Source organism: Lagopus muta, chromosome 3 (assembly GCF_023343835.1).
Source record: "Lagopus muta isolate bLagMut1 chromosome 3, bLagMut1 primary, whole genome shotgun sequence".
Lineage (NCBI taxonomy): Eukaryota > Metazoa > Chordata > Aves > Galliformes > Phasianidae > Lagopus > Lagopus muta.
In genome coordinates, this window is record NC_064435.1 from 9,660,974 (window position 1) to 9,687,243 (window position 26,270).

The 26,270-nt window shown below is 39.4% G+C and overlaps 1 protein-coding gene across 1 annotated transcript in view; it reads left to right on the forward strand.

The window, feature by feature from the left end:
• Positions 1 to 26,270, forward strand: part of CYRIB (CYFIP related Rac1 interactor B) — a 73,540-nt gene that overhangs the window by 36,512 nt on the left and 10,758 nt on the right. Inside the window, 1 exon segment of the mRNA XM_048939837.1 lies at positions 7,932 to 7,968. Coding sequence (XP_048795794.1) covers positions 7,932 to 7,968 — 37 coding nt within the window.

The window sequence follows — 26,270 nt, forward strand, 5'->3', positions numbered from 1 at the left end:
CTTTTTTAAAAGCACCACAGGGATCTGGATTGCTCACACGTGCTCCTTCTGAGTGCGTTAATGCTCAGCCTAATGCTTTGCCACAACTGCAGTTTTATTTTTTTCCTTTTTTAATCTCATCTTAGAAGTAGTTTTGGAAATTACTGAGCAGAAATGTTCTGCTCAGTATCATTAAATTGCAGTGCAGCAATTATAACCCTGTCCTATGGCTCCTTGTTTTTTTCCCTGTCTATTTGATAAAGCTGTTTAATACACGTAACGGTCCCTGGAAGCTAAACCCAGGCTTCAGTATTCCCATATTCTGTCTTATGTTTGCTACCCTGCATTATGCAACTTCTGTGCATGCTTTCATCTTCAGTGCTGCTCAATAAGCAGTTGAGGTCACAGGTTAAAATGATCTGACTAGATTCTTCCTTTCTGTACAAATGTGATTGATATGATTGCTTCGAGTATTCTCATTTATCAGTGTTTACTGGCATATGATTGCCTGCTTTTCTTTTTGTTGGGTCCTGATCTTCTGCTAGTAGAATATTACTGTTCAGCAGATCTGATAAGCTTCCTTTATTTTAATTTTAGCTGAAACAGTTGCTACTTTCAGTTGCTCTTTCAGTACAGAAGACAAGGTGGAACTGCAGGCAGAGCTGAGCAGACCAGAGGTGCTCTTGGGACTCTCAATGTGGAATCACCCAGAATGGCCCAGGTTGGAAAGGACATCAAGGATCATGAGTCTCCAACCCCCTCAGCCCCCACCACAGGCAGGGCCCCCAGTCTCCCCATTTAATACTAGACCAGGCTGCCCAGGGCCCCATCCAACCTGGCTTTGCACACCTCCAGGGATGGGGCATCCACAGCCTGTTCCAGCACCTCACCACTCTCTCTGTAAAGAACTTCCCCCTGATATCCAACCTAAATCTTTCCTCCTTTCAACTTAAAACTATTTCCCCTTCTCCTGCAGTTATCTACCCTTTCAAAGAGTTGATTCCCCTCCTGTTTGAAGGCTCCCTTTAAAATACTGAAAGGCTGCAATGAGGTCACTTCTCCAGGCTGAAGCATAGTGCAGCAGCTGCTCTGGTGGAGCTGCTGTGGACACTGCTCGCACCACAGACTGCTCTTCCAGGGCTGTGCCACGTGGTTGGGCTCCTGCATGGTATTGCCTCTAGCTTGTGCATGCTGCCTCTGGTACTTTAGTTCCAGCCTAATCTGCTTTGGTCTGGATTCATCCTACAGTTCTACCTATTGGGTCATTTCAGCTCTCAATTTCTAATTGTACTGAGGATTATAGATTAAAATTCATCAAAAGGAAAACAGTCAGTAAAAAGAGGTTCCCTACAGTTGATGTATAGTTGCAGTGTAGTTCTATATTTGGAGTAAGAAAAGTCTAGGTGACTTTTGTTTTTTTTAAGGGCCGTTCTGAAATGTTACTGAATGGAGCTACAAATTCTTAGGCTGCTTGGATCTGATAATGTGCTGCTAATAAATAGCTTTGAAAGGAAAGGCTTTCTTGACTTTTTTTTTTGTCTTAATGTTTTCCACTTTCCTTAATGTTTTCCATTGTCTTAATATACAAGTGTATGAGTATCACTGCAAACTTCCTGGGACAGACTGGGGTTTTGTTCTGTTGTTCTGACATTGGTGAGTCAGAACTCTGTAACTGTCATATTAAAAAAAAAAAAAAAAAAAAAAAAAAAAAAAAAAAAAAAAAAAAAAAAAAACCTGCATCTTTTGTATGGCTCACATAGAGAGTTGTTGAATCACTTGGCCGGTATTCAGAAACACTTCACAAATGGGTGTTAACGGTGTAACTTCAAAGGAAGCATTAATTGCAGAAAAATAGCAATGTTAAGTAGCTATAGGGAAGTTAGATGTGCAGTAGATAGCAGCATCACCTAATGTTATAAAGGTAATGAATACCTTGAATACTTTTTGGAGGGGGGGAAACACAAATGCTAGATATCTCTTCAAAATTCTGCTTGGGTGTAGTATGTGGTACTAAAACTCTTCAGAATTTAAACTTAGGATAGTTTGAAAGAAATGCAGGACATGATATGCCACCAGAATGAGCACTTCAGTTGTTTGTATAATTGACTATATTGAGCATAGGACTTGCTTCAAAACTTACTGCGTGCCTTTTTTTTAACCTCCCTTTTTGCAGTAAAACATGTAGATGCTCAGCCTGGAATATAACAGCTCCTGTGACCTACGCCATGCTCCCCCACACCCAACTCAGTTTTTTTTTCTCTGAAAGGCCAATTTCTTTTCCTAAAAGCCCTGGCTTGGTTTTCTCATTGTCTAATAGTGAATATCCTCACTTGCTTAGAGAAGTCTTAAGGGTTGTTTGGAAATTAACTTTTTCATTTGGGTAAAAGATTCTTTGTACTCGGACTTCAACTTAGGTTTCTTTCCTAAGTAAACATTGACATCCTTTCCCCTCCCCCCTTTTGAGTCTGTAGTGCAGCACTTCTACTTCCTTGAAATATTTTATTCAAAGCAAACCTGATAGCTCTCTGCCACATTGCTTGAAGCCAAGTCTTTGGGCTTAGTCTTAAGGAAGTTGAGATGCTGAGTAGTTAACTAAGCTTCTAGATGGACATATGAGCCTGAGCTTAACAGCGTGTTTGGATGAAGTGCTGAATGCTAATACAGCTGCACAGCCTGTCAGTTATGTTGATGTAAATGCATTTTTCTCAGCCAACAGAGGACATAAAGTTTCACATGCTTTTGCCAGGTGTGTAACACAGTCCAAGAAAGCTTTCATATCAGACTACCATCTTTGTCGTAAAATTATATCATAGAATGGTTTGGGTTGGAAGGGCCCTTCAAGATCATCTAGTTCCAACTCCCTGCTATAGGCAACGGCACCTCCCGCTAGACCAGGTTGCTCAAAGCCCCATCCAGCCTGGCCTTGAAATATGCTTAGTACAGCTTTGAGTGTAGCAAGTAATATGTAATAGTATCAAACAGTATTGAGAAATGACATACATTTGTGAAGGGCTTAGTGTAACATGAACTATAAAGATACAATTTAGCTTTAGAAGGGTAATAGGAAGGCAGCAGAGGAAAAAGGATCCTGACCTTTCTCCAGCCTGTGGTCAGAAAGGTACTTTCATAGCAGGCTACTACTGGGTTTGCTTTGTCAGAAGAACCGGGATGAATTTGTAGCAGTGATACACTACCACTGCAGTTTGCCATGCAGTTTTTGCAGGATCTTTTTAGCATCACAGATGTTAGTATGGGAGTCTGTGTCCACCTAGCACTGAATCTTGGTTCAACTGCTGATGCCCTGAAACTTTGTGAAACGTGATCTTAGCTATGATTTATTTTCTGTAGCTTAACCATCTGTTATTTTTACTGAGTTAAAAAATCAAGTTTTATTGCTAAAAATTTCTTACTGTTCTTTTTTTTAATACCCACAACACGTGGGATGTATTTGACTTGCAGTTCTGTATTGAAATGGGCTTGTTCTCATATTTTCAGTGTGTACTTCCAGTTCTAAGAGTAACCAGTTTTTGGAGTTAATTTCAAGCTTGTATCTGAAGCAGTAGAGCAGGAGTATGTGCAAAATGCCTGAGCAGTGCTGTTTTTAAGCTAGGTCCTGTTCTCATCACTGTGATGTGACTCAGAATATGCCTACCATGGTCCATCTCTGGCTCGCGCAAGGCCCCAGTTGGCAATATTTAGCAGGGGAGATCCCAGTGTGATCTTGAACTTCAAGTGAGTAATTTAAACATTTTTCTCTGTGAAGGTAGCAAAGTGAGTTATTCTCTGAAGAATGCTAAAGCCTGGGTGCCTTATGCTTCATATGAAGTACAGGGATTCTGTGTGAGCTTTCTTTGACAGCTCTGTAAGCTTTATGGCTTCATGAGGTAATTCTTTTGTTTAAGTTTCCTTATGAGCTGTAGTGTACCAATCTAGTACAAAGAAAGTAATTTAGGTTCTTACTAGAAAACTGGTTTCTTTGTGCTTGATGTTTGGAGTTCTTAATAGGCAGTAACACGCAAGTGTTGAAGAGCTGCAAAATCACCTTTCTTATACATAAAAATCTGCTATGCTTGCTGCCAAAGCTGTGCTTATGTGTGGGGACTGCTCGGTAAGTTCCATGGGAGCTGAGCAGATGATGTTGATTCCTTACTGGAAGTTACTGGTGAACCTCTTCTGAAATCTTTCCATGCTGAGCAGTATCAGTTCCAATCTGAGATGGATACCCCAAACCTAGAGTTTATTCAGCAGCTGGCCTGTTACTAGTCTTTTCAAAATCCGTTGTCCACAAGATGCGAAGTTTACTTAGTTCATCTTACATTTGAGTAATGTTTGACTTCAGTCAGCTCCAGGCCTTTACTGACTGGGTGATTCACTACCTGTCTCAATCTGTCAGTGCTTTTCCCCATCTATTTCCCAACTGTCCTGATAACTATTTCAGTTTCTAGCTGGCATCGGAAGTTAGCACATGTGCTTTAGCCTCTTTCTGCTGTGTTGAAGTTAGGTTGCAGACCAAGAGGTGTTATGCCTCTGCATAATAAAGGCTCCAGAAATGAGATGCATTACTTTCTCTGCTGTTTGTCTCTTTATTTAAAAAAGTAAACAATCCGTGAGCTGTTAACCTGTTGAATAATAAGCAGTTTTTCTTAGCAGCTGCTTGTCTTTAACTTCATCGACAACCTTGATGAGGGGGTTATGTCCACCCTCAGCAAGTACGCAGATGATACAAAGCTGGGAGGAATGACTGACATGCCTGAAGGCTGTGCTGCCATTCAGCAAGACCTGGATGGACTGGAGAGCTGGGCAGCAATAAACCAGATGGGGTTTAACAAAAGCAGGTGTAAAGTCTTGCACCTGGGAAGGAATAACCACAAGTATCGGTACAGGTTGGGGCATGACTTCCTGGAGAGGAGCTCTGTGTAGAAGAACCTGGGAGTCCTGGTGGATGACATGTTGGCCATGAGCCAGGTGGCCAAGAATGCCAGTGGGATCCTGGGGTGCATTGAAAGGATCATGACCAGCAGGTCAAGGGAGGTGATCCTTCCCCTCTGCTCTGCCGTGGTCAGGCCTTACCTGAAGTACTGTGGCCAGTTTTGGGCTCCCTGATACAAAAAAGATGGGGATCCCCTGGAGAGCATCCAATTGGGGGCCACAAAGATGATAAAAGGCCTGGAGCATCTCTCCTTTGAGGAAAGGCTGAGTGACCTGGGTCTGTTCAGCCTTGAGAAAAGAAGACCTGGAGGTGATCTTATTATGCTCATAATGTCTTGAGTGTAGGAGTCCAAGAGACATGGCCAACCTCTATTCAACAGTCTGTGGGGACAGGACAAGGGAAAATGGCCATAAACTGGAGCATATGAAGTTCTGCACCAATATGCAAAGGAACTTCTTCACAGTGAGAGTGGTGGAGTACTGGAAGAGGCTGCCCAGGGAGTTTATAGATTCTTTCTCTGGAGATATTCAAGACTTGCCTGGACGTCTATCTGTCCCTTTTGTAGGGGGGCTGCTTTGCAGGGGAGGTTGCACTCAGTGATATCTAAAGGTCCATTCCAATCCCTACAGTTCTGTGTTTCTGCGTTCTCTGCGACATAACATTCAGTACTTGGCTGAATCAGAGTTGCAAAATCTAGGAAAAAATATTATTTTTTCACTACTTATTATGTAGTAGATGCCTTGTTTTATGCCTGTTAGTATTATTCCAAACCTTGAGAATCACAATCAGATGGGAGCTCATATATTACAGGTCATCTCCACTAAGTGGGACAACAGAGGTGATGCCCTCTGAAGCTGACAGTTGGTTCTTTATTCAGATACTCTTGTGTCTGAACTGAGGTGCTTCTGGAAAAACAAATTTAATCATGTAAGAAATCCATCACACCTCTAATCTGACATCCTGTCACTTTAATGGATGTTCAGTGATGATTCCTCACTGACAACTAGGGATGTACAAATCTAGTCCTTACTAATTTAGACGATGCTTTATTATATAGCTTTGTGCAAACGTTAAAACTTAGAGTATTATGTGATATTTGATTTTTGCACTATACGATTTCATTACTGTCAGCATGCCAGTGTAAGCAAAGTTCATAGCATCAGATGTGCTCAGTCTGTTTTGCATGGAGGCATACAGATTGGTACTAAATTTGGATGTGAGGATGCTGGTGCACAGCCAGCTGAATGTGAGCCAGCGCTGTGCCCAGGTAGACAAGAAAGCCAATGGAATCCTGGCAGAAATACCTTGGCCAGCAGGACTAGGGAGGGGATTGTGCCCTTGTATGTGACACTTGTGAGACCATACCTTGAATTTGTGTTGAGTTTTGGGCCTCTCACTAAAAGGAGAATGTGGAGCTGCTCGATCGTATACAGTGTGGTGAAAAGACTGGAGAACAAGAATTAGGAGAAGCAGCAGAAGCTGCTTAGTTTGGAGAAAAGGAGTCTGAGGTGAGAGCTCGTTGTTCTCTACAGCTACCTGAAAGAAGGCTGCAGTGAAGAGGGTATCTGGACGTGAGGAAATGGCCACAAATTCTTCCCAGAATCCAGTTTAACTCCCTCCTTCACGGAGAAAGTGCTCAAGCGTTGGAATGGGCTTCCCAGGGAAGTGATGGAGTCCCCATACCTGGACTGAGGCATGTGAATGTGACACTAAGGGACATGAGTTAGCGATGGGACTCCATGGGTCAGATTGTTTGTGGAACTTGGTGATCTTGAAGGTCTGTTTCAACTTAAATGAGTCCATATGGGAATCCAATTAGTAGATTCCTGTACTAGCATCTTTTTGTCTGTTATTTGGTACTGATCTAACAGAGTTAGAGCTTTCCTAGTTGTTTCCCTTCTGCCTGATGGCTCTAAACGTCTGTCCTCTGCCTTCCTTAGCATAAGAGTCCTGGAAAGACTGCGTGTGTTTATAATCAGCTTTCACTCATTTTTTCACTCAGGACAAACTATCTGAGCATCAGCATGCCTTTCTTAACAGTATGAAGTGCTCATGATGATAAATGCAATATTCTGTCTGAAAAGATGTAAAGAGCTGATCAGTTTGTGATTTTTCTTATAATTCTATCAGTTGGAAGCTTCCAGGTGTGCGTATAACAATCAACTAATGCTTTTGGAAAAGCTTTTTTTAAAAATCCTTGCCTTTGCTGCTGTTGTGTTTTTTTACTGTTTTCATATTTATTTATATAGTGTAGTCATTCTAATGATTTTGGACTTGTACTGATTGTTAATAGCTCAATGAACTTAATTAACTTTCGGTCAGAATCATCTTAATTGGTGTTACTGACTACAGAAAAGTCTGGTTTCAGGAAGAAACTTCTGTGTTGTTAAATGTTAGCATTCATCTATTTGATTTTTATATCGTTTTCCTCTTCTTTCAGGAACGGAGCTTCTTGAAGGTGTATTATTGTTGGGTCTTTTGTTTTGATATCTGTTAACAACATGCACTGTGTTCGGCCCTGACCTGTACATAATTAATGTTTTCCAGTTTTGTTTTTAGTTGCTTTGTCTCAAAATAGGAATTTAGCAGTCTACTGTCATGGGGAGGGGAAAAAAATATTGGTAAGGTTATCCAGTTAGGGTAAGTGGAATTCAGGGGAATCTAAATGTGTTTTTTCTATTGTAGCTTTGACCTTCTAGTAATTAAATTTGTTACAGTATGTGTTCTTTCAAATTACCTATCACCAGCAGCCTGTTTTCCTAGAAGCAAGTTCTTGACTCAGTGATTATGTTCCCTATTTATATGCCTTGAGATTGAAAGTTGCATTAAAAAACAAGAATGCAGAATTGTTCTAAAGTCAGTGGCATATGAGTCCAGAACTATAGTTAAGAAGTAGATTCTGAAGAAGGGTGCAATGTCTGAAACAGATGTGTGTTTACTTTTGTAGGGCTGCATAGCATTACACTGAAGACTTTAGGTGCAAAAGAATGTATTTTTATAATCTGTTCTTCTTTTGAAACAGAGTGGAGGCCAAGAACAGAGTGCAGCACTGGCTGTAGGTAAGAACTGAAACTTACCCTGCTTGAAAACTCTCCTGAATTAAAACTGTGTAATATGGGCAGGAAAATGAACCATGCTGAATACCAGCAGTTTTCTTTTCAAGTACTTTTTTTCTCCAAGTTGTAAAAGCTACTTCTGCAGAACTGTTATGTTTATTTTGAAGACTTTGAGGCCAATGTAGAATCATAGACTCACCAAGGTTGGAAAAGACAGATAAGATGATCCAGTCCAACTGTCCATCTATCACCAGTATTTCCCACTGAACCGTGTTCCTCAGTACAACATCTAAACATTTCTTTAACGTTCCACCACCTCTCTGGGCAGCCCATTCCAGCACCTGAGCACTCTCTCAGAGAAGTATTTTCTGACATCCAACCTGAATCTCCCCTGCCACAGGTTGTGGCCATTCCCTCTAGCCCTATTGCTGGTTATGTGGGAGGATGACTCCCACCTCACCACAGCCTCCCTTCAGGTACAAGGTCACCCCTGAGCCTTCTCCAGACTGAACAATCCCAGCTCCCACAGCCATTCCTCATATGTCTTGTGCTCCACAGCCCTCACAGCCTTACTGCCTGTCTCTGAATACGTTTTGGGGCCTCAGTGCCATGGTCTCCTTCTTATAGTGAGAACCTCAAAGTGAACTTAGTACTCGAGGTGTGGTTTCACCTGGGCTGAGTTCTGAAGGACAGTCACCTCCCTGCTCCTGCTGGGTGCACTTTTTCTGTTACAAGCCAGGATGTCATCGATCTTCTTGGTCACCTGGGCACACTGCTGGACTGCTGGCTCATGTTTGGCCTAGCATTGACCAGTAGTACCCTCAGGTCTGTTTCCTCTGCACAGTGTTCCAGCCACTCTGCCCCAGCCTGAAGTGTTCCCTGGCGTTGTCGTGGCCGTATATATCTCTCTGTGGTTAAAGATGCAGGCTGCCCAGGGGAGCTGTGGATGCCCCATCTCTGGAGGCAATCAAGGCCACGTTGGTTGGGGGACCCAGACAGCCTGATCTGGTGGAAGGTGTCCCTGCTTATGGCAGAGAAGTTGGAACTGGATGATCTTCAAGATCCATTCCAACACAAGCCATTCTGTTATTTAAAACTTATCTTAGAAGATCGTGTTTAAAGTTCTTGGAAATTTGAATGCAGAAATAATGTGACTTTTTTTTTTTTTTTTTTTTTTTACCAATACTGATTTTGTATCTGTATTAATGTTACTATTTAACTTCAAATCTTTCCTGAACCATGTGCCTTGAACCAGAAACCAAGACCCTGAGAAGGTTTGTAAGTCTGAAGTGGTGGCAAATGCTCATGTGAAGTTTTTTCCCTTACATAGTTTTATTATTTCTGCTTACCTAAGCTACTTCATGGAGTTTGTATTATATTTCATGTTTATTGTGCTGTGCAAGCAGAGCTATCTTTCATCTGTCACATTGGAAAGGTAATGCTCCCAAATGTGAAGTAGTATTTATTTACCTTACACTTCTGATGAATCGGTAAAAAGCTCTCTGAATTCTGAGGAGATGATTAAATTGATTTGTCATTTTTGTTGACATGTCAGTTTTGTTGACAGTGGTGGAAAATGTGGAGTTCCATGTCTAAAACTTTTAATAACCCATTTAGAAATGAAGAATATAAGCTATTATAGATGTCACTAAAATAATTGCCCTTGATTTTTATACCTGATGTATATATTGAAATAATTGTTTTCCAAAATCACTGATTTTGTTGAGATTTTTATCAATTTTTTTGTTGTAGCTCTTAGGAGAGCTCATCGTGATGCTACATCAGAAAAACAGTCCCTCAAGCCTACTGTCTTGCCTCTTTGGAGGTACAGAATGAGTCTAGGATTGGGGCAGGCATACTGTAATACTTTCCCAGTTCTGGAAAAACATTTAGTGCTAGCAGTAGTAGCAGGTTCATTCAGTAGCATTTACAGCCAAAGTCATGGGTAAGTATGTTAGCAAAGTTATAGTTTCAACTAGTGCAAACCTTTAGAGTATGTGTGTGTTTGCAATGGGTACTATCTTGCCAAGTATGCCTTCTTCAGGAATCACCCTTTTACTTCCCTCTGGGTATGTGCTCTTGCTTTTGCTCATTTTTTCCACACTCACTTATTACTCTGCTGGGATTGTGCTTCAGCTGCTCAGCAAGGTGAGCATCTCGCAAAGCTCCAGGGCAATGCTGAAAATGGTACTGCCTTCAGGAGGAAGGCTGTCCAGAGAACAGCTACATCATATGGCAAGAAATTTCTGTTTTCTTTGAACCATCAATATTTCTGGTGTTGAAGGGAAATACCTTACAGGTGGAGATGTTGGCCACATCAGCAGCCCTAAACAGCTCTCTGTCTGTTGTTTTAACCTATTCCAGCTGTGCTGAGACAAAACAGCTGCCATGTTTGACAGCATCTTAAACCAGCTGGGAATCAGCAGAGTAAGAGATTTGAAGGGACTGGCAGAAGCCCTACCCAAGCAAGACTTTCAGTGGGAAAACACCAATACGATAACAATGGTAAAGTTCTGGAAATTGTGGAAAGCCTCAAAGAATGAGAGCAGGTGGCTCTTTCTGAATAAGGTTAAAAGTTGAAGCTGAAAATCTAGTAAAACTTGAACCCTTAATGTAACCAGATGTCTAGGAAAGCAGAAATGAGAAGAAAATGTATTTGTGATGGTTCTAATGTATTATTTTCAAGTCAGATGTAATTATTAACTATATTCAGTTTTCTAATGTTTGTCAGTTCAAGATATGTCCCTGTTTTCCCCTAAAATTGCTGCAGGCTTGTAGTACCCTTTCCATGCAAATCGACCTGCATAGGAAGAGTCATCAGCTTGTTATTTATTCTTTAGCCTAATTTCTTTTAGTTCTGTTCAGTGAAACTGGCACACGTTAAAAGCCTGCATTTTACATCTTTGTGTTCCCCATATCTCCAGTGACTGTGTAGTTCTGTATTTTTCTCAATTCTGAATATTTCTTTTTCAGATGAGAAGTGAAAGACAGCCAAGCTGTTTCTTGTGTAGAAGTCATATCATAGTTTCAATCATCAATGTACTCCTTCATTAACTTTTTTCCTGTTCTTCCGTATCCTTAAGGAGCTTTAGGGACCAGAATTTCCTTGTATGTGTTGCTGATTAATGATTTTCCTTATTTCTGAACATGTAGTTGGTATTTCTTTTAGCTGCTCATGAGCCCAATTATATGCAAACCTTATCTAAATTGAACATGACTCCAAGGTCTCATTCCAGAACTGTAATAGCCAGCTCGGAGCTGATAATCTTAAGCATGAAACTAAGATTGTTTTTCTCTTGATACATCACTTCACACTTCCACAGTTAGGTTTTATTGTCGAGTGGCACTAGCCTTGTGAGGTTCTTTTCTATTTTGCCTGCTGGTTATTTTCCTGCTGCTCTGATCCTTCTTAGGTTATCTGCCAGTACATTGGATGGCATTCCTGCAGACCTCCGCTGACTCCTCTCCGCTGTGGGAACTGATCACTTATTCCTTTTCTTTGTTCATTCAAACTGTTTATCCAAAGATCTTCTTTCTCATTCCAGTTTCTCTTCATTTGCTTTAAAAGCCGTCTTTTGAGTAATTCAAACAAAATGGCAATCCAGATGGTTTATTTGTGTTGGATTACTGACTGGTTCAATGAATTGTACTTTGATAGCTTTCCTTGTAGTCATATCACCAGAACAGATCTTGTTGTAATCTGTTGTCCTTCCCTGAAAGGTTAAATTATTTCTGCATTCTCATAGCTAAACCAAGGAGGGCCTCCTCTGAAGTACCTACTGATTTTGAGACTTCAGTTCCCTTTCAGTCAGACAGGTAGATCAGAGCAAATGTTTTTGTGGTGCAAGGTGGTGTGAGCTTGAAGAATTCACTGATGAACTGGTGCAGGAATCAGATCAGTACGTAGAATTCTGCATATCTGTACTGATCTTACTGGATTGCCAGTTGTACAATATCACCAGAAAATAGCAGACATACGTCTGCAGACAACGCCAAGAGGTGATTGGAGAGTGCAGTGAAAAAGTATAGCTAGAGGAATCTAGACCAAATATGATCTATATCTTCACGCTTGCTTTCTAATAAGGGAAAAAGTCCTGATGTGTTTCAATAGCCTTCCATATTGGTCAAACATATTTTGTCTGACTGGTGTCCTGGAAAAAGAAAGCTCTATAGGCTGATCAGAAAGCTTTCCTGAAATGTCTTTCCAGTTATGTGATTTGGAAGGCCAGAGGGATTCTTCCTCCTCGGGAGCCCAGAGCAAGTGTGTCACTGAAATGAGTTATCAAATTGACAGTCAGCACTGGCTCCATACACACAAGATTTGCATTTCAATACTGACATGCCCAAGAAATCTTTTTCAGATAGAATATGTAAAAGAATATTTATATCCATCAGCTTGATGTAATATGGTAATAGGTAATATCATAACATTGTTAGTGTAGGAGATGTGAGCCAAGGCACTAAAGGGGTTCTGTGCAGTAGTTCAGAGTCAAGCTCAAGCAGAATGTTTAATTGGAACTTCAAGAGCAGTGCAGCTGAGTGCACTCCTTGCAGTAGCACATTAGATGGCAGTAGTAGCCAGGCTCTTTGATAGAGCCTCAAGGGAAATCATCCAGCTTGGTTACTGCAGTCTATGGCAGTCTGATTAACATAGATGGGAATTTAGTTACTTTGAAAGAAAATACATTTCCCAATTAAGAACAGGATCACAGCGGAGTGTGTTTTCACAAGTGCAACACTAAAATGTGGTGACTCAATTCTTTTGGACTTTGAAGTTAGAGATGGAAAATATCTTAAGTGTCCAGGAAAAAAAAGTAAGGTTTACAGATTTGGTGTTTCTGTAGTGCTTTTTTTTTTTACTTTACACTCAGATGAAAATCTGGCAGGAAAAGGACTTAGTGCATGGAATGTGTTTTAGTTGTGTGGGGTCTTTGCTTTTTTTTGGGGGGGCGGGAAGGAGGGAGAGAGGATGGAGGGAGTTTAGTAGCTCTTGAACTACATTGGCTAAAGGATGGTAGCTTTGGAATATTAAACTCAGTAATATGGCAGTATAGCACCGTTTTAATGCCATCTTATGTACAATAAACTGCCTTGTAAAATAAGTTTGTAAATTTTACTGGTCTCTCCTTGAATGTGGATTTTTGTTTTTTCTTCTTTATGTACCTTTCACATTCTTTTTGATAAGAAAGCTGAGATTTAAACAAACAAACAAACTTGGACATCAGCCAATTGGGCTGTAGCAGTCCCAGCTGGTTAAGTGCAATATTTGGGCTGGAAGGGAATTGCTGGCTGCTTGACATGAAAGCAGAGACGGTATGGGCGCGTTTGTTAGGAGCTTCCCTTCATTTGGCAGATCATATTGTATGGCAGCGACCTCTGTTGGAGGAGTTGCAGCTCTGCAAAAGACTTCTAAGATTGCAAAGCAGAGTGTAAATTGCGCGCAAGTGTAAATAGCTGTAAAGAAAGTCTTTTTTCTTTCTAACAGTTATAAAATAAATTAAATGTGGCGTTTCTCAGAATTAAGTTTGAAAGCAGACTGATTTACATTGAAAATATATTAGATATTAGGAGGAAGTTTTTCACGCAGAGGGTGGTGATGCACTGGAACAGGTTGCCCAAGGAGGCTGTGGATGCCCCATCCCTGGAGGCATTCAAGGCCAGGCTGGATGTGGCTCTTGGCAGGCTGGTCTGCTGGTTGGTGACCCTGCACATAGCAGGGGGTTGAAACTAGATGATCATTGTGGTCCTTTTCAACCCAGGCCATTCTATGATTCTATGAGGAAAAAGGAAAACACATCTAATGATAATGATGATTTTTTTATTTTTTTTTTACCTCTAGCCTTTCTCTTGGAAGAATTGCTCAGTTACCAAAGAGTAAACCAGGGCAGATTTTCCAGAGCCAGGTCACTCCCCTTTTCAGTCCAGTTTGCTTTTAAAATAAGATTAATATTTTGAAGCAAATTAGGTCTGGCTGCGAAATTTTATGACATGTTTACCTGATGTGAGCTATGATAAAATAACGAAGTTATTCAGTGTCAGCTGTGCTGCTGGAATTTTCCTGAATTAACAAGACTTTAAGGGTGATTTTTCTAAAGTAACTGCAGAGTCTTCAGTGCCTTTCCCTTAATTTCCTCCAAGTGGAAAAATGGACTGAATAAACACTGACCTGACCATATTTTACAATTCTGGTTTCAAGGAATGTGAGCCTTTTTTACTAGACTGTTTTCCCTGGCAGGGCTCTGTTTTCCTGATATGACAGATTTTTAACTCATTTTTGTTCAGAAAACAGGTTTTATTGATGATGTGTGATCTTCAGAAAGTAGCCTCATTTTTAGCTGAAGTAGTTAATTGTACCAAAGTCAGCTTAGCCTAAAAACCTGAAGTCAGAGGCAGCCCTGGACACCTTTTTAGTTGTGCTTTTATTGAATGGCCTGAATACTTACTTTCCATACGAAATAAATAAATAAATACAATTCTGTTTGTTAGTACAAATTGTTTTATGGTTATTCAAACCCCAGAAGTTCAGTGTTGTATGTTTTTTCCTTTTCAGTTTCTTAGAGGGAACAAAATTGGCTTATTTCACTGGTGAGTGATATGTTAAGGGATCTCCACTAGAGGTCAGGAGTGAAAAGCAGTACATGGATCTTTGCAGCTCTCTTCTATCTTAGGCAACGGTCTGTATAAAATTAATGAATGCTCTCTAGTTAGATTGTCTAGTGGTGAATGAAATAGCTTGTTCTATGTAGAATTGGTGACTGGAGTGGCACTTTCTGTATGTTTGATTCAACAGCGAGAATCAGATGTGAGGATCAAACTGATACATCGGATATTAATAACATTAATATAGCTATGAGGAATCTTGAATATGAAACCATCTTCAAAATCTAGCTCATTTCACATGAATAGTACCAGACTTCTGAGTCTAAACCTGATAGTTTTCCCTTTCATGTTTTTTGTTGTATTTTTTTTTTTCCAGACTGAGTGATAATGAGTGTTACTTCATTAATTATTTACTGTCTGGACAATGTCATTTTGGGGCTTTGTTTAAAGCCAGGTTTTTTAATTACTTTAAGCACTCTGATCACTAACTGTAGTGGGGATTAGATTGTGTCAGAAGGTATCTGTACTTCCCTGGCACTAGTCAGAAAAGAAAGAAATCTGCACTAGCTTTGGAACCAAGGGAAATATGCAGACTTTCTGAAAAGAGCAATACTTTTGGTGTAGTACACAAGTCTGTTTCCAGCTCTGCAGCCTTTGCTGGCTTTTAAGGTTGAGGGCAGATGTATTCTCGCTGACTGCAAGGCTTAACTGCTTCATTGGAGTAGAAAATAACACTTGATCCAATGGGCCATCCGCTTTGCAATCTCATGTGTTGTTGCTGAGGGCTTCCTTTAATTCCACTATTGTGGGCAACCACTTATTTGCTGGCTTTTTCCTGTTACTGCCCAGATACTGTAGGCAGGGAATGTTCAGTAAACCTTGAAGCAATTGCTGGGCTAATGGGATTATTATTCTGGAGGAACACTACAGAGAGACATCTAGTTAGGTTTTAGTTTGAGGTAGCATTAAGTTTATAGCCTCATTTATAGCACTTAGTGTCACGTTGTGATGTTATATTTTTCACGCTGTGCCTTTCACTTGAAATTTTACCAAAAATCTTCCTAGATGAGAGTTCTGTACCACGTACATCCAGTTGAAAATCCTGTATCTGTGTAAGAAAATGGTTGCGCTTTGTGTTCTTCGCATATGATGTTGTGCTTAACTTCTTCTGAACTCCAGAGCATGGATACAAGGTTTAACAGCGTACAGTTTTGGTGCTCTGAGTGTTTACTTGTAAATTTCATTAGAAGAAATAATGGGAATAGTGTGTGCTTTTTCAAAAGCAGAGCAGGTATTTTCTTGTAGCAGACATTCCTTGGTGATACAAATGTGTTTTTTCTAATGTTTAATTTCTTATTAGTTTGGAAGCATGCTGTCTGTCTAACAGAAAACAAAGCAAAATCCAAAATGTCACATGATCATCTTTCTAGTATTTTACATCTAACAGTCAGTTAGTTTTCCAGTTGTTCACCAGTTGCAAACAAGATCTTTGTTAATGTACACTTTTTCTTTCAGGTGAGAGGGGGAAATGTCTTCAGTGCTTGCCTGAATTAAGTTGCATTGTGGATTTCTATTAAATTTCCCCTGGGCTTAGATTAGGGAAAAAAAATATTGAAACGTGTCAGAGATGTTTTCAGCATGAAGGGCATGCGTGCAAGACTTGTTTTGAAAATATGCCTTTGCTTTCCGCCTGTCTGATCATGACACTACGCTCAAAATCATACAACCCCACAAGGCTGTAATGGGCCAAATCACTGTAATCAAATGTGGCATTCCGTATGTCTTACTCTGTGCAAGTAGGTCAAGTTTAACCCATGTTCTTGGCTAGTGCTCTGATTTCCCACAACCTGCTCCACGTGGCTCATGCGTTGTGCTGGCGCACACAGCGTGCCAGGCGGGTCCTGGGCAGCTTCACAGTGATGCTCAGCTTCTGGACCCAAAAGAGGAATGTAGTTTTCTTTTTGATTTTATGGTGATGGAAACTTCAGTTGTCTGATCTGCTGAATCTTACACTGCTGATTTTCTTAATGAGTTAGGAAACATTTGACCAGTGTGCTTCAGAAAGTTAATAAAGACCCCTGAGGGGAAAAAAAATTGCTGGTTTATAACCGAACTGTGTTCTGAATGAGAGTAACAAAACTTGACTCAGCTTGAAGGTCTGAAGAAGAACAGCTTCAGAATAGTGATGTAAGCTGTACTTTGGACTGGACTTTTTGATGTTATGGTTTCAATGAGCAAATTTCCTTCTTGATAATGTAATCGTGGATTTTGTTCCAGTGATGCTGGAATGATTGTGGATCAGAAAGTGTTAATGCCCACAAAAATCACCTCCAGTTCTAAGTCAGCTGTTAGGCATTGCAGCAAAGCCAAACTGCGGGATAGAAAGTGCAGTCAGTAGTAGTGCCTGCTATTGGCTTTTGCCTCTATATAGACTTCAGACTGCTTGAGTATGCTTAATGCACAAGAGAGATCTGTTAAGAACTTTATTACTAAGACATTTATGTACAGCTTTACATCCCTTTGTATTCTTCCAGCATGTCGTCTTGTTGCTGTCACAGTTTAATTTACTCTCACTTTCAATTGCTCTCCTGTTCTGAGAGAAATGTTTCACTGAACTGTTGCCATCAGGTAGATCAGTTACATCTTTTGCTTCAATCTGTTTTATATCTGTTGTTTCACAGTAGGGTTTGGTGTATTGGTTAACCTTGTTCCTAGAGAAGAAATGATATCTGAACATAAGCAAACTTTTCTGGGAGATGAAGGTCAGAATGAAAGTACTTGTCTGGCAAAGCTGAGACCCTGACCCCTTACCTCCATTTTAGGAACTGGTAGGAATTGGAATCAATTAAACAGACTGTTCTGCACTAGCTATGTGCTTTTCTGTAACCTCACTAATCTTCCCCATCTGACATTCAGAAGTAATGTTACCCAGTGTTTAAACCCTGTGTATGACCCTTTAAACTGTTGTGAGACTGGTCAATATCAAAATAAAGGCAGAACTACACAGAAGAACTCCTATGAGGTATTGAAAATATTTTTGTGAATGTGCAGATGTTGCAGCTGATAAACTGGAATGTGCCAATACTTTGTAATTTTAGGTGTAGCTGAAGTTCTCCATAGGCTCTTAATACCCTTTACTTTTATTTGCTACTTTTCTGTTAACATTGGAATTGTGATGCTTAAGGCACTGTTTGAGATTTGGCTCTTGAGTCTGAATCTACAGGCTCAGCTGGCATTAGGCAACTTGTACTTCTGCTGTTGTAGTGCCCTTGTTGAAAGTGTTAAAGAATGTCTTTATTTCAGCATTTTCTAGTTTATGAACGTCCCTGTTGAGGTGTGGGCCAAAGGACTCTTTCAGTCCTTTATTTCAGAATATGCTTGTGAGATAGTAAAAAAAAAATGATTGTCTGCTTTCTGGCACTGCTTGTTTATGCACTGTTGGCACAGAGCTCTGGAAAAGAAAGCTGTAGAAAAGCACTTGTTTTGGTAATTTATTTTTAAGATGAGTCTCAACTGAACATCCTAACCTGAAACTTCCTTAAATAAAGGCTGAGAGATCTGATCAGACTTCTGGATGAAGTGAAGTAATTTGAAAACAGGACTTTGCTTTTGTGACATTTCAAGGGAGAAGTTGAATGCACAAAAAGGAGCACATGCAGTGATGAACTTTTATAAGCAGAAGCCGCTGTAATCAAAGCTGCTTTTCTACAAATCTAGATTTGTACCTGTTGCTTGGTCATTCTGCAGAAGTTGTTAGATTATGTTACTAATGTTACTAATTTAGCCCTGAGTATTTTTCAGGAATTTACTGGGGTTAATTCACTGTTGATTCTCCAGCTTTTGGATCCTAAAAAATCAGTCACTTTCTGATGGTTTGGTATTTCTTCTACACCAGTTGCATTTCCTTAAGGAGCTCAAGAAATCTGGCAGCACAAGTTGTAAAGCCTTGGTCTGCCAAATATTTTGTTTAGGTATCACATCGCCTTTTTTTTTTAATTCCTCATAAACTCACAATTCTTACATATTGCTTCCCTCCAAGTAACCATCGCTTTCAAAGCAGAAGACAAAGAGAAGACACTGGTCAACTGACATAATTAGACTAATTTGCAGCTTGATTTTTAGATCTTATGCTGGAGTCCAAATGTTTGATTGATGGCTTATTCTTAAAAGATTTTGAATCAGTAATACCTTTAGTTTGCCTTGCAGCAGTACCTCGCTGAATTCCTGATATTTCAGGGTTCTGATTTTAAGTATTTTTAGCTTCTGTGAGACACTGAAGAGTCATTGAAAAGGCTGCCTCTTCATGAAGTGTTATTTTCATTGTCCTACTGAAGGTATTTATTTACTTTGGAAACTTACTCATGTTTGAAAATGTCTTATCTGACCTAGTTTAATTTTGGACAGTGTAATTTTCCTTCTACTTCTCATTTCTTTTTAGCTGCAGTGTGACAGCAAACATAAGAACAACTGTTGCAACTTGATTCTCTTTTTTTTTTTTCTTTTTTGAAAGCATTCAACTTGTATTGGACTTGTAACTTTACCTCATTTGATGGGAAGAATTGTTTGTTGGCCGCTGATAACTACTACTGAGACACTTCCCAAGTTTTGTTTTGAGTGATGGGGGAAGAGTCAAAATCAGGCTTAAAACAGCTCTAGTCTTTTTGAGGTCACTGTTCTCCTAAGTACCAATGGCTTTATTGGCTGTAGGTTGCAGCAAAACAATCATAGGTAGCATAATTCTTAAGCTAAGAAGGAGATGGCAATTCAGAACTTCATTTTTGCCAAAACTATTACTCTTCATATTTTCGATAATCAATGAGAAGAAGAGAAGAAATGCACTGTATAGTGCACATCCACTACTTCCCACTAGAAGGTGATGGATCTGCAGTGTGCAAACCTGGATGGAAGCCCTGCTCCAGCTAACCCAGGCGTGTACTGAAAATAGGAAATGGTTATTGGAACTAAATTATTTTGCCATTTTTATTTTTAGGTTTGCTGGCATGGGTAATCTCATTAAGGTGCTAACCAGGGACATAGACCACAATGCAGCACATTTTTTCTTGGATTTTGAAAGTAAGTCTCTCAGCCCTTCACAGCTGGTGCATTTGAAATGGTATGAAGAGGGTTGCTTATACCTGCTGCAATGAAGGCTAGGGGACTCAGTTGCAAATCTGCAAATTGAAAAAGGGTTGCATGTGGTTTGTTTTTTTGCCTTTGTTTTTGTGTTTTTGTTGTGGTTTTTGTTGTTTGTTGTTTGTTTTTTTTTTTCTCAGTAGGAGCCAAGCCACCATCATGCTACTGTGTAAATTTTCTTTTCTTGTGCTTAGTCATTTTGGGTCTCTGTGGTCAGTGATTTCCATCCATCTGCCTGCAAATCAAGTAATCATACGATGAAAAATTCTGTCAGTATGCCATGGTAATCTGTACTGAGCAGTTGTTGTCTGTAATCCTATCTTATATACCAGCAAGTATTAAATTATTCCTGTTTCTGGTTTATTCATTCATGGTGCAGTTAATGTATATTTTTACATCTAAAAGTCCGATGTAGAACTGTGTGATCTTCTCAAATCTTCTAGGCACCTTGTGCAAGAGAACTGGGGATTACCTGTGTTGGCATTTTCTGCACAATGAAATGATGCATCTTGATTCAGCTTTCTATAATGATCATCTCTCAAAATTATGGGAGCTGACAAAATTAAAACACTTTTCCTCTGTTGTCCCATCAGGTAAAATCCTGTAGTGTTACTACCATGTCAGTGCTGGCCAATGTGGTATTAGCCCTCAGTATGGTACTCCTGCTCAGGACACTGGTGCTAAGGTGTACCAGGACAGAATTAGTCACAAGACCTCCAATTGGAGTTGTGCCCCTTTCTCAAAGGGGAGGCTGTGAAGATGTTGATGTACGTCACTTCTGACAGGAAAGCTGCATTGCATCTCTGGGATCACCAGCTGGACGGCCCCGAAGTGGGCTCTCCTCCCCCTGGCAAAGAGGGAACCTGAAGGACGGGTCCATGCCTGATGGAACTCCTTGGTCTTCTTCCCCACCACTTCAATCAACTATATTTGGGCTGTTCCTTCTTATAAAGGAAAATTTTCTTTTCTCTCATTCTTGTCTTGGCAGGTACCTTAACATGGGGAACCTTCTTAAAGTTTTGACATGCACAGACCTTGAGCAGGGGCCAAATTTTTTCCTTGATTTTGAAAGTGAGAAGATGATTTTATATATCTATTACTCTTTGCCTGCAGTAGACTGCATTTGTCATGTACTAAATGTATGTTTTCACTTTGCCATCTTTCTAACAGCTTTGCATGCCTGAGCTATGAAAAGTTCAGTGAACTTCTGACAGAAGTAATAATCTCCTTTAAAATAACCCAAATTTCTAAAAAGTAAAATCTTTGTTTCCAGGAATACTTTCAAACTGCATTTTGTGGCTGGAATCTGATATAGTTTCCTTTTTAAAACCAAAATTCTGTTTGCTTTTTAACCAAAACTTTGAAAATAATTTTTAAAAGAACTTGAATTCTTTGAAGACATACTGAAATTGCTAGAGGTTGTGTGTCTTAAAGAAGGACAAAATATGAAATCTAATTCCTTCTTTGTGCACTTCTAGTATGCCTCTAGATGCTGAATGCAGCGCATACTGGTTGGCTCACAACAGCTCTTCATAGCTCTCCAACATCGCAATGGTAGAGGTGTGTTTGTGAACCTTACTTGATTTGGCATTGAAATTTGACAGTAAACCTCATCCCTCCTCAAATGGAGGCTCAGCAAGTGTTGTAGAGGTGAAATTGCTTTTGAAGATTAGAGAGGCAAACCTTTGATCAATGCCAAGAGTTCAGGAAGGTTCACGTGCTGTTGGTATTTCTGCTTTTAGTTTTTGTTGCATGATATAATGTAGCCTAAGAATGGCAGGTAAGTGGTTTTGGCTGCTGCTATGCATGTTTAATCACTTTATTTTGGGATGTGCTTTACCCCAGCTGTGCATCAACTAGCATAAAATAAGAAAAATATTGTTCAAAGTGCATTTTAACTTGCAACAAAATACATTGGAATACTATAACAAAAAAAAAAAAAAGAAATCAAAGCCCTACCATGAAATATTATGATATAGATAATACAAGATTCATTATCTTTTCTTTCTCCTAAATTATTTTTCAGTGAAATAGTGCCAATTGGTTTTATTATTTGCAAAATAAAAGAGAATGCTTGGAGAGATATGGTTATGCTTTAATATCATTTGAAGTTGGAATGTTTCTAAACCCTCATCCTGTAGTGTTGATTTCATCATCTGTCTTTTCCTAACATTTAGTTTACTGAATGACAGTAGCTATACAAGTTAGCCATGAAAGGGAGATAATCAAGGGCTGTGTTCAAGAACTGGAAAACAAGATTTGTTTAAGAACATTTCAAGTTTCACATATCTCCAAATAGATGTGAGGTAGTGAAGCAGGGAGAAATGGTGCAGGAGAATATTGGAGCGCTGGAAATCCAGTTCAGTCTGCAAATACAAACTGTTTAATAGGATTATCCACTAGTTCAAGGTAGCTGAATACATGAGGCATAATTCTGGAATCATTTGTGATAACAATTGCTGCTAATTTTTTGAAAGTTTTTATCCATCACATTTTTTTAAATGCATGTTTTGAGCATGAACATGATTTGGCATGAGAGTAAGGAGGTTGCTGACATGAAATGTTTATACATGCAGTCAAATTAAGTGACTTACACTGTGGCTGAGTTGTTAGACTGTTCTTTATTCATTTTTAACTCTGTCCTATGTGTGTTTCTGCTGCTGTACTATGTACCCATACTTCTTTCTACTCTATTTCAGATAGCTTGCCTTGACAGAATCTTGACTTTGACACAGTCAAGATCTTTCTTCAAGACTTGGCACTTAATCTTGGGATACTTAAGATTATGTTTTTATGGGGAAGAGCAAGTAAGCTCTGTATTAAAAACAAAATTCCCAGTGCTGTATTACCTGCCTGGCTCAATAATACACAGGCCTAGATGTTTTGTTTTTGAATCCAGGTATGTCCTTGGAATGAGCAGACCAGTTAAATGTTCCTTAGCACAATACCGTAGCAACAGAATCTAATCTCTGAAAAGCTTTATAGGAATACAGGTGCTGAATGTAGAAGGATTTAAAATTGGTTTCCAGGACTTTCAGATATTTAGCTTGGTGCTAGTTTGCAGTGATGTCAGTGACTGGCTATCAGAACGCAGACAAAAAAATGATGCAATGGGCTGTGGGCTTTTCCCTGCATTAATGCAGGTTAAGCTCCTGCTTTCTTTGGTCATTCAATTCAGCTGTTTGAAACAAATAATTATTTAAAATATTCTACTCAGATCTTTGTAGTGCCACTTCAACAGCCAGGTACAACATGGGAAGCTTATATTGATGCCACTGCTGTCACAGTGCAATGCTTCTCAAACTTACTGGTGTGAATAGTAGCTAAGCTGCAGAGTACTTTTGCTTGCAGGTGGTGATCTCAAGCTAACAGTATGAAAAGTATTCTGCATTACCTCCAAAAATCTTGGCTAGGTTTCAGAGAAGCCACAAAGACAGTTTGTTCCTGAGTCTTTATGGTAGAGACACATAAATCATTTCATAGAATCACAGAATGGTTTGGGTTGGAAGGGTCCTTTAAGATCATCCAGTTCCAATCCCTCTGCAGGGTCACCCCCCTCCACACCAGGTTGTTCATTTCTAGCAGGCTGGAATTTCTACCCTGTTGGTGAATCCCATCTGGTTTCTGGGATTAATGTGTTCTTCCCTGAGAAAAATGCCAGTTTTATACCACACAGCAAACATTAATTGTCAACTCTTATTTTCCGTCCCTCCTTTATTCTGTAGGCCAACCAGGATGCTTTTAAGTAGTCACAAAATGTGTGTTTTTAGCATGCAACACGTTGTCATACTCTTACAGCGTTTAGTTCACATGGCAGCGTTTGTACGTTGCTTAAGTCCAGTCTCTTGTCTTTAACATGTTACTGTGTGAGCATTATGAACTCTAAATGTATGTTGCATTCAGTGCAATGTTCTAATTAAATGTGAAATTTACTTCTCATTTGCTCAGAGGACATCAGTCTGCACTTATTATTGGATTAAAGATGGGAAAGCTGCCCTGAATAACCAGGGGTTAGCTCCCTTGGCAACAATGTCAAACCTCAAAACCGCTCAGCAAGCTGTGCTGTGCTTGCTCTATTTGCTCTTGTAATGGGAGTTTTTGCCAGGTAAAAGTAAAGCATTGTCATGCAGTTGTGACATGAATTTACATTCTCTGTAAGAGGAAAGGGGGAATCCCTGAAGTTACCACCTTCATGTTGCCATTTGGATGCCCAGCATTGCTGGCTGTTCATTCTCAGTTATCAAGACAAGTTCCAGAAGCACGTCTATCATTCCTGGTCCGTGTCTTCCATAGTGAGGAAAACAAGTTTTACAGTCAGTGACTCAAATAAAGTCCCCACAGCTTGAGTCCTCACGTACATACAAGTGTGTGCAAATGCTCCCTCCATCTATTGGAGTTTCCAGGGGCGCTGGAGAGGTCAGGCTGTCCCTTTTTATCTATAAATTTTCACAGTACAGTGTCTTACAAAGCCAATAGGCCAATTGTTCTGAGCCAGGCTGCACCACAGCTTGAAGCTTTTCCACACTGTATTTTTTTAAACCCATCTTAATCCATCTTAAGTTATTTTACATTCACTTCACAGTCCTATGGGCTTTACTTTTTATATTTGCACTGTTCTCTAACTAAAAATGTAGCTCTTCATTGCATGTCTTGGCAATGAAGAATTACAGATGGAAGAGGAGCTTAGTTGGGACAAAACAAGATATAGTTTTGTCTGTTGAAAGTGTACCAAAATAAGATACATGCCAGAAGAATGGATTTTACTGGATTTTAAAATGTGGATCTAGGAGTTTGTTACTTATAAACAATAAAATGTTTACCCCCCCAACAAATAAAGTCATTGGTTTAGGTTTCCTGAAACATTCTAGGGAAACAAGGTACAGTAATTGCCTTACATCCAAAGTGAAGCAGAGTTGTGGAGATAAAGGGGTTGCCATACATAGCCAGCTACTCAACAAAGACTTCATAATTTGTATTCAGAGGGTGGTTGTCATTTATTATAACTTGGAAGGTCACAGTATCACATCTGTTCTGCTTGTCTGCTGGTTTTGAAAAAAGGAAGAGCTCTTGTGAGCCCTTCTGCTGTGCAGCCCCTCATCCCCCAGTGCTGAAAAATGACTGTTCTTAGTAGGGAGGGTAAAGAAAAAATGTCATGAAAAATTAAAAAGGCAAGAGGGGTTCTCAGCGTGAGACAATCCAAGTGGCAAGTCTTGATTGCATTATTTAACAACACAATCTGGAATGCTACAGAGCTTCACATTGTAGTCTGTATTTCACTATAGCGTTTCATGTTTGTGCATGAACTGCTGCCAGTCAACTTGTGCTTACCTGTCTGCTATATTCCTTCATTTTTTTTTGTCTTCATTTCTTACAGCAGTCTTCAGCAGCTTTCAAAATTATAAATGTGACCTTTGTGATGATCCGAAAAGCACTGGCCACTTTTACTCGATGCCTAATCAATGTGGTGCTCTTGTAGATGCTTTTTTTTTTTTTTTTTTTTTTAAAGGCGTGACCTGCTTAATTTTACCCATGATAATTCTTGGTGGTTCTCAAAATAGCACAGTTAAACTGTTGCAAAATCTGTGTGGGCATGTTTGCTAATAATGCCTACTCTGTCTATCTGATGAACCATAAAATTATGAAATATGATGCAAAAATTAAAACAAAATCCAGACAGGCAATGCATGTGAAACTTAATTTCTTCTAATGCAAACTCTGCTTTATAATGATTTTCTATTGTGTAACACTCATATTGGGATTTTTTCTTTTTTTCAACTTAATGTCTCTGACTTCCATCACCATTAGTGAGTGTTGTATATATCGATCATAGAGAAATCACTTTCATTGAAGATTTTTTCTGGGCTTTTTAAACTGCATAAAATCATGATGCTGTATTGCCCATAAGACAGCTTTTGTTTGTCCCTGTAGAAGGGTATTAACAATAAATCCCTTGACTTTTGTTATTGAAAACCCTTGAGTTACAATATCCTGATATTTATTTAATATCGTATTTTGCCCACTTAAATGGATGAATGTACTTTTTTTTTGTAAATAGCTGCACTAACAGCTTTGTTAATTAACCTTTTTTGTATTAGTCTAAGAGGACCTATCTTTAGAGCTTTCATCAGAATTTTAAAAGATAAAGTAAGGTAAAACAAGTCTGAGATATTTATACTGAAGTGGTTATGTTTAAACGTTAAAGCCTTTTGGTTTTCTCAAAACATACTTCCTACTGAATGACATTTCTTTAGATGCATACCTATATAGAGCTTTCTGAAATAAAATCGAATATACTGCTGGTAAGACAATGTATCCTTAAAATTAAATGGAAAAAAAAAAAGGAAGAGAACAAGTTTACACTAGATCTTTTTCTCAACTGTGGTTTTGCAATTAGTGCAATAAAGAATGTGTTGTGAATTAATTATATAGAAGTAAAAGATACAGCAGCTCTTTTCCCTACCAATAACAAACAGGGGAGGCAGAAGAGAGGAAAAATAAGCTTATGCAGTAATCCTAGATAACCTTCAGGTGTTCATTTCCATTGTTAGTACATGTGCAGTGAGCGTGCTAAG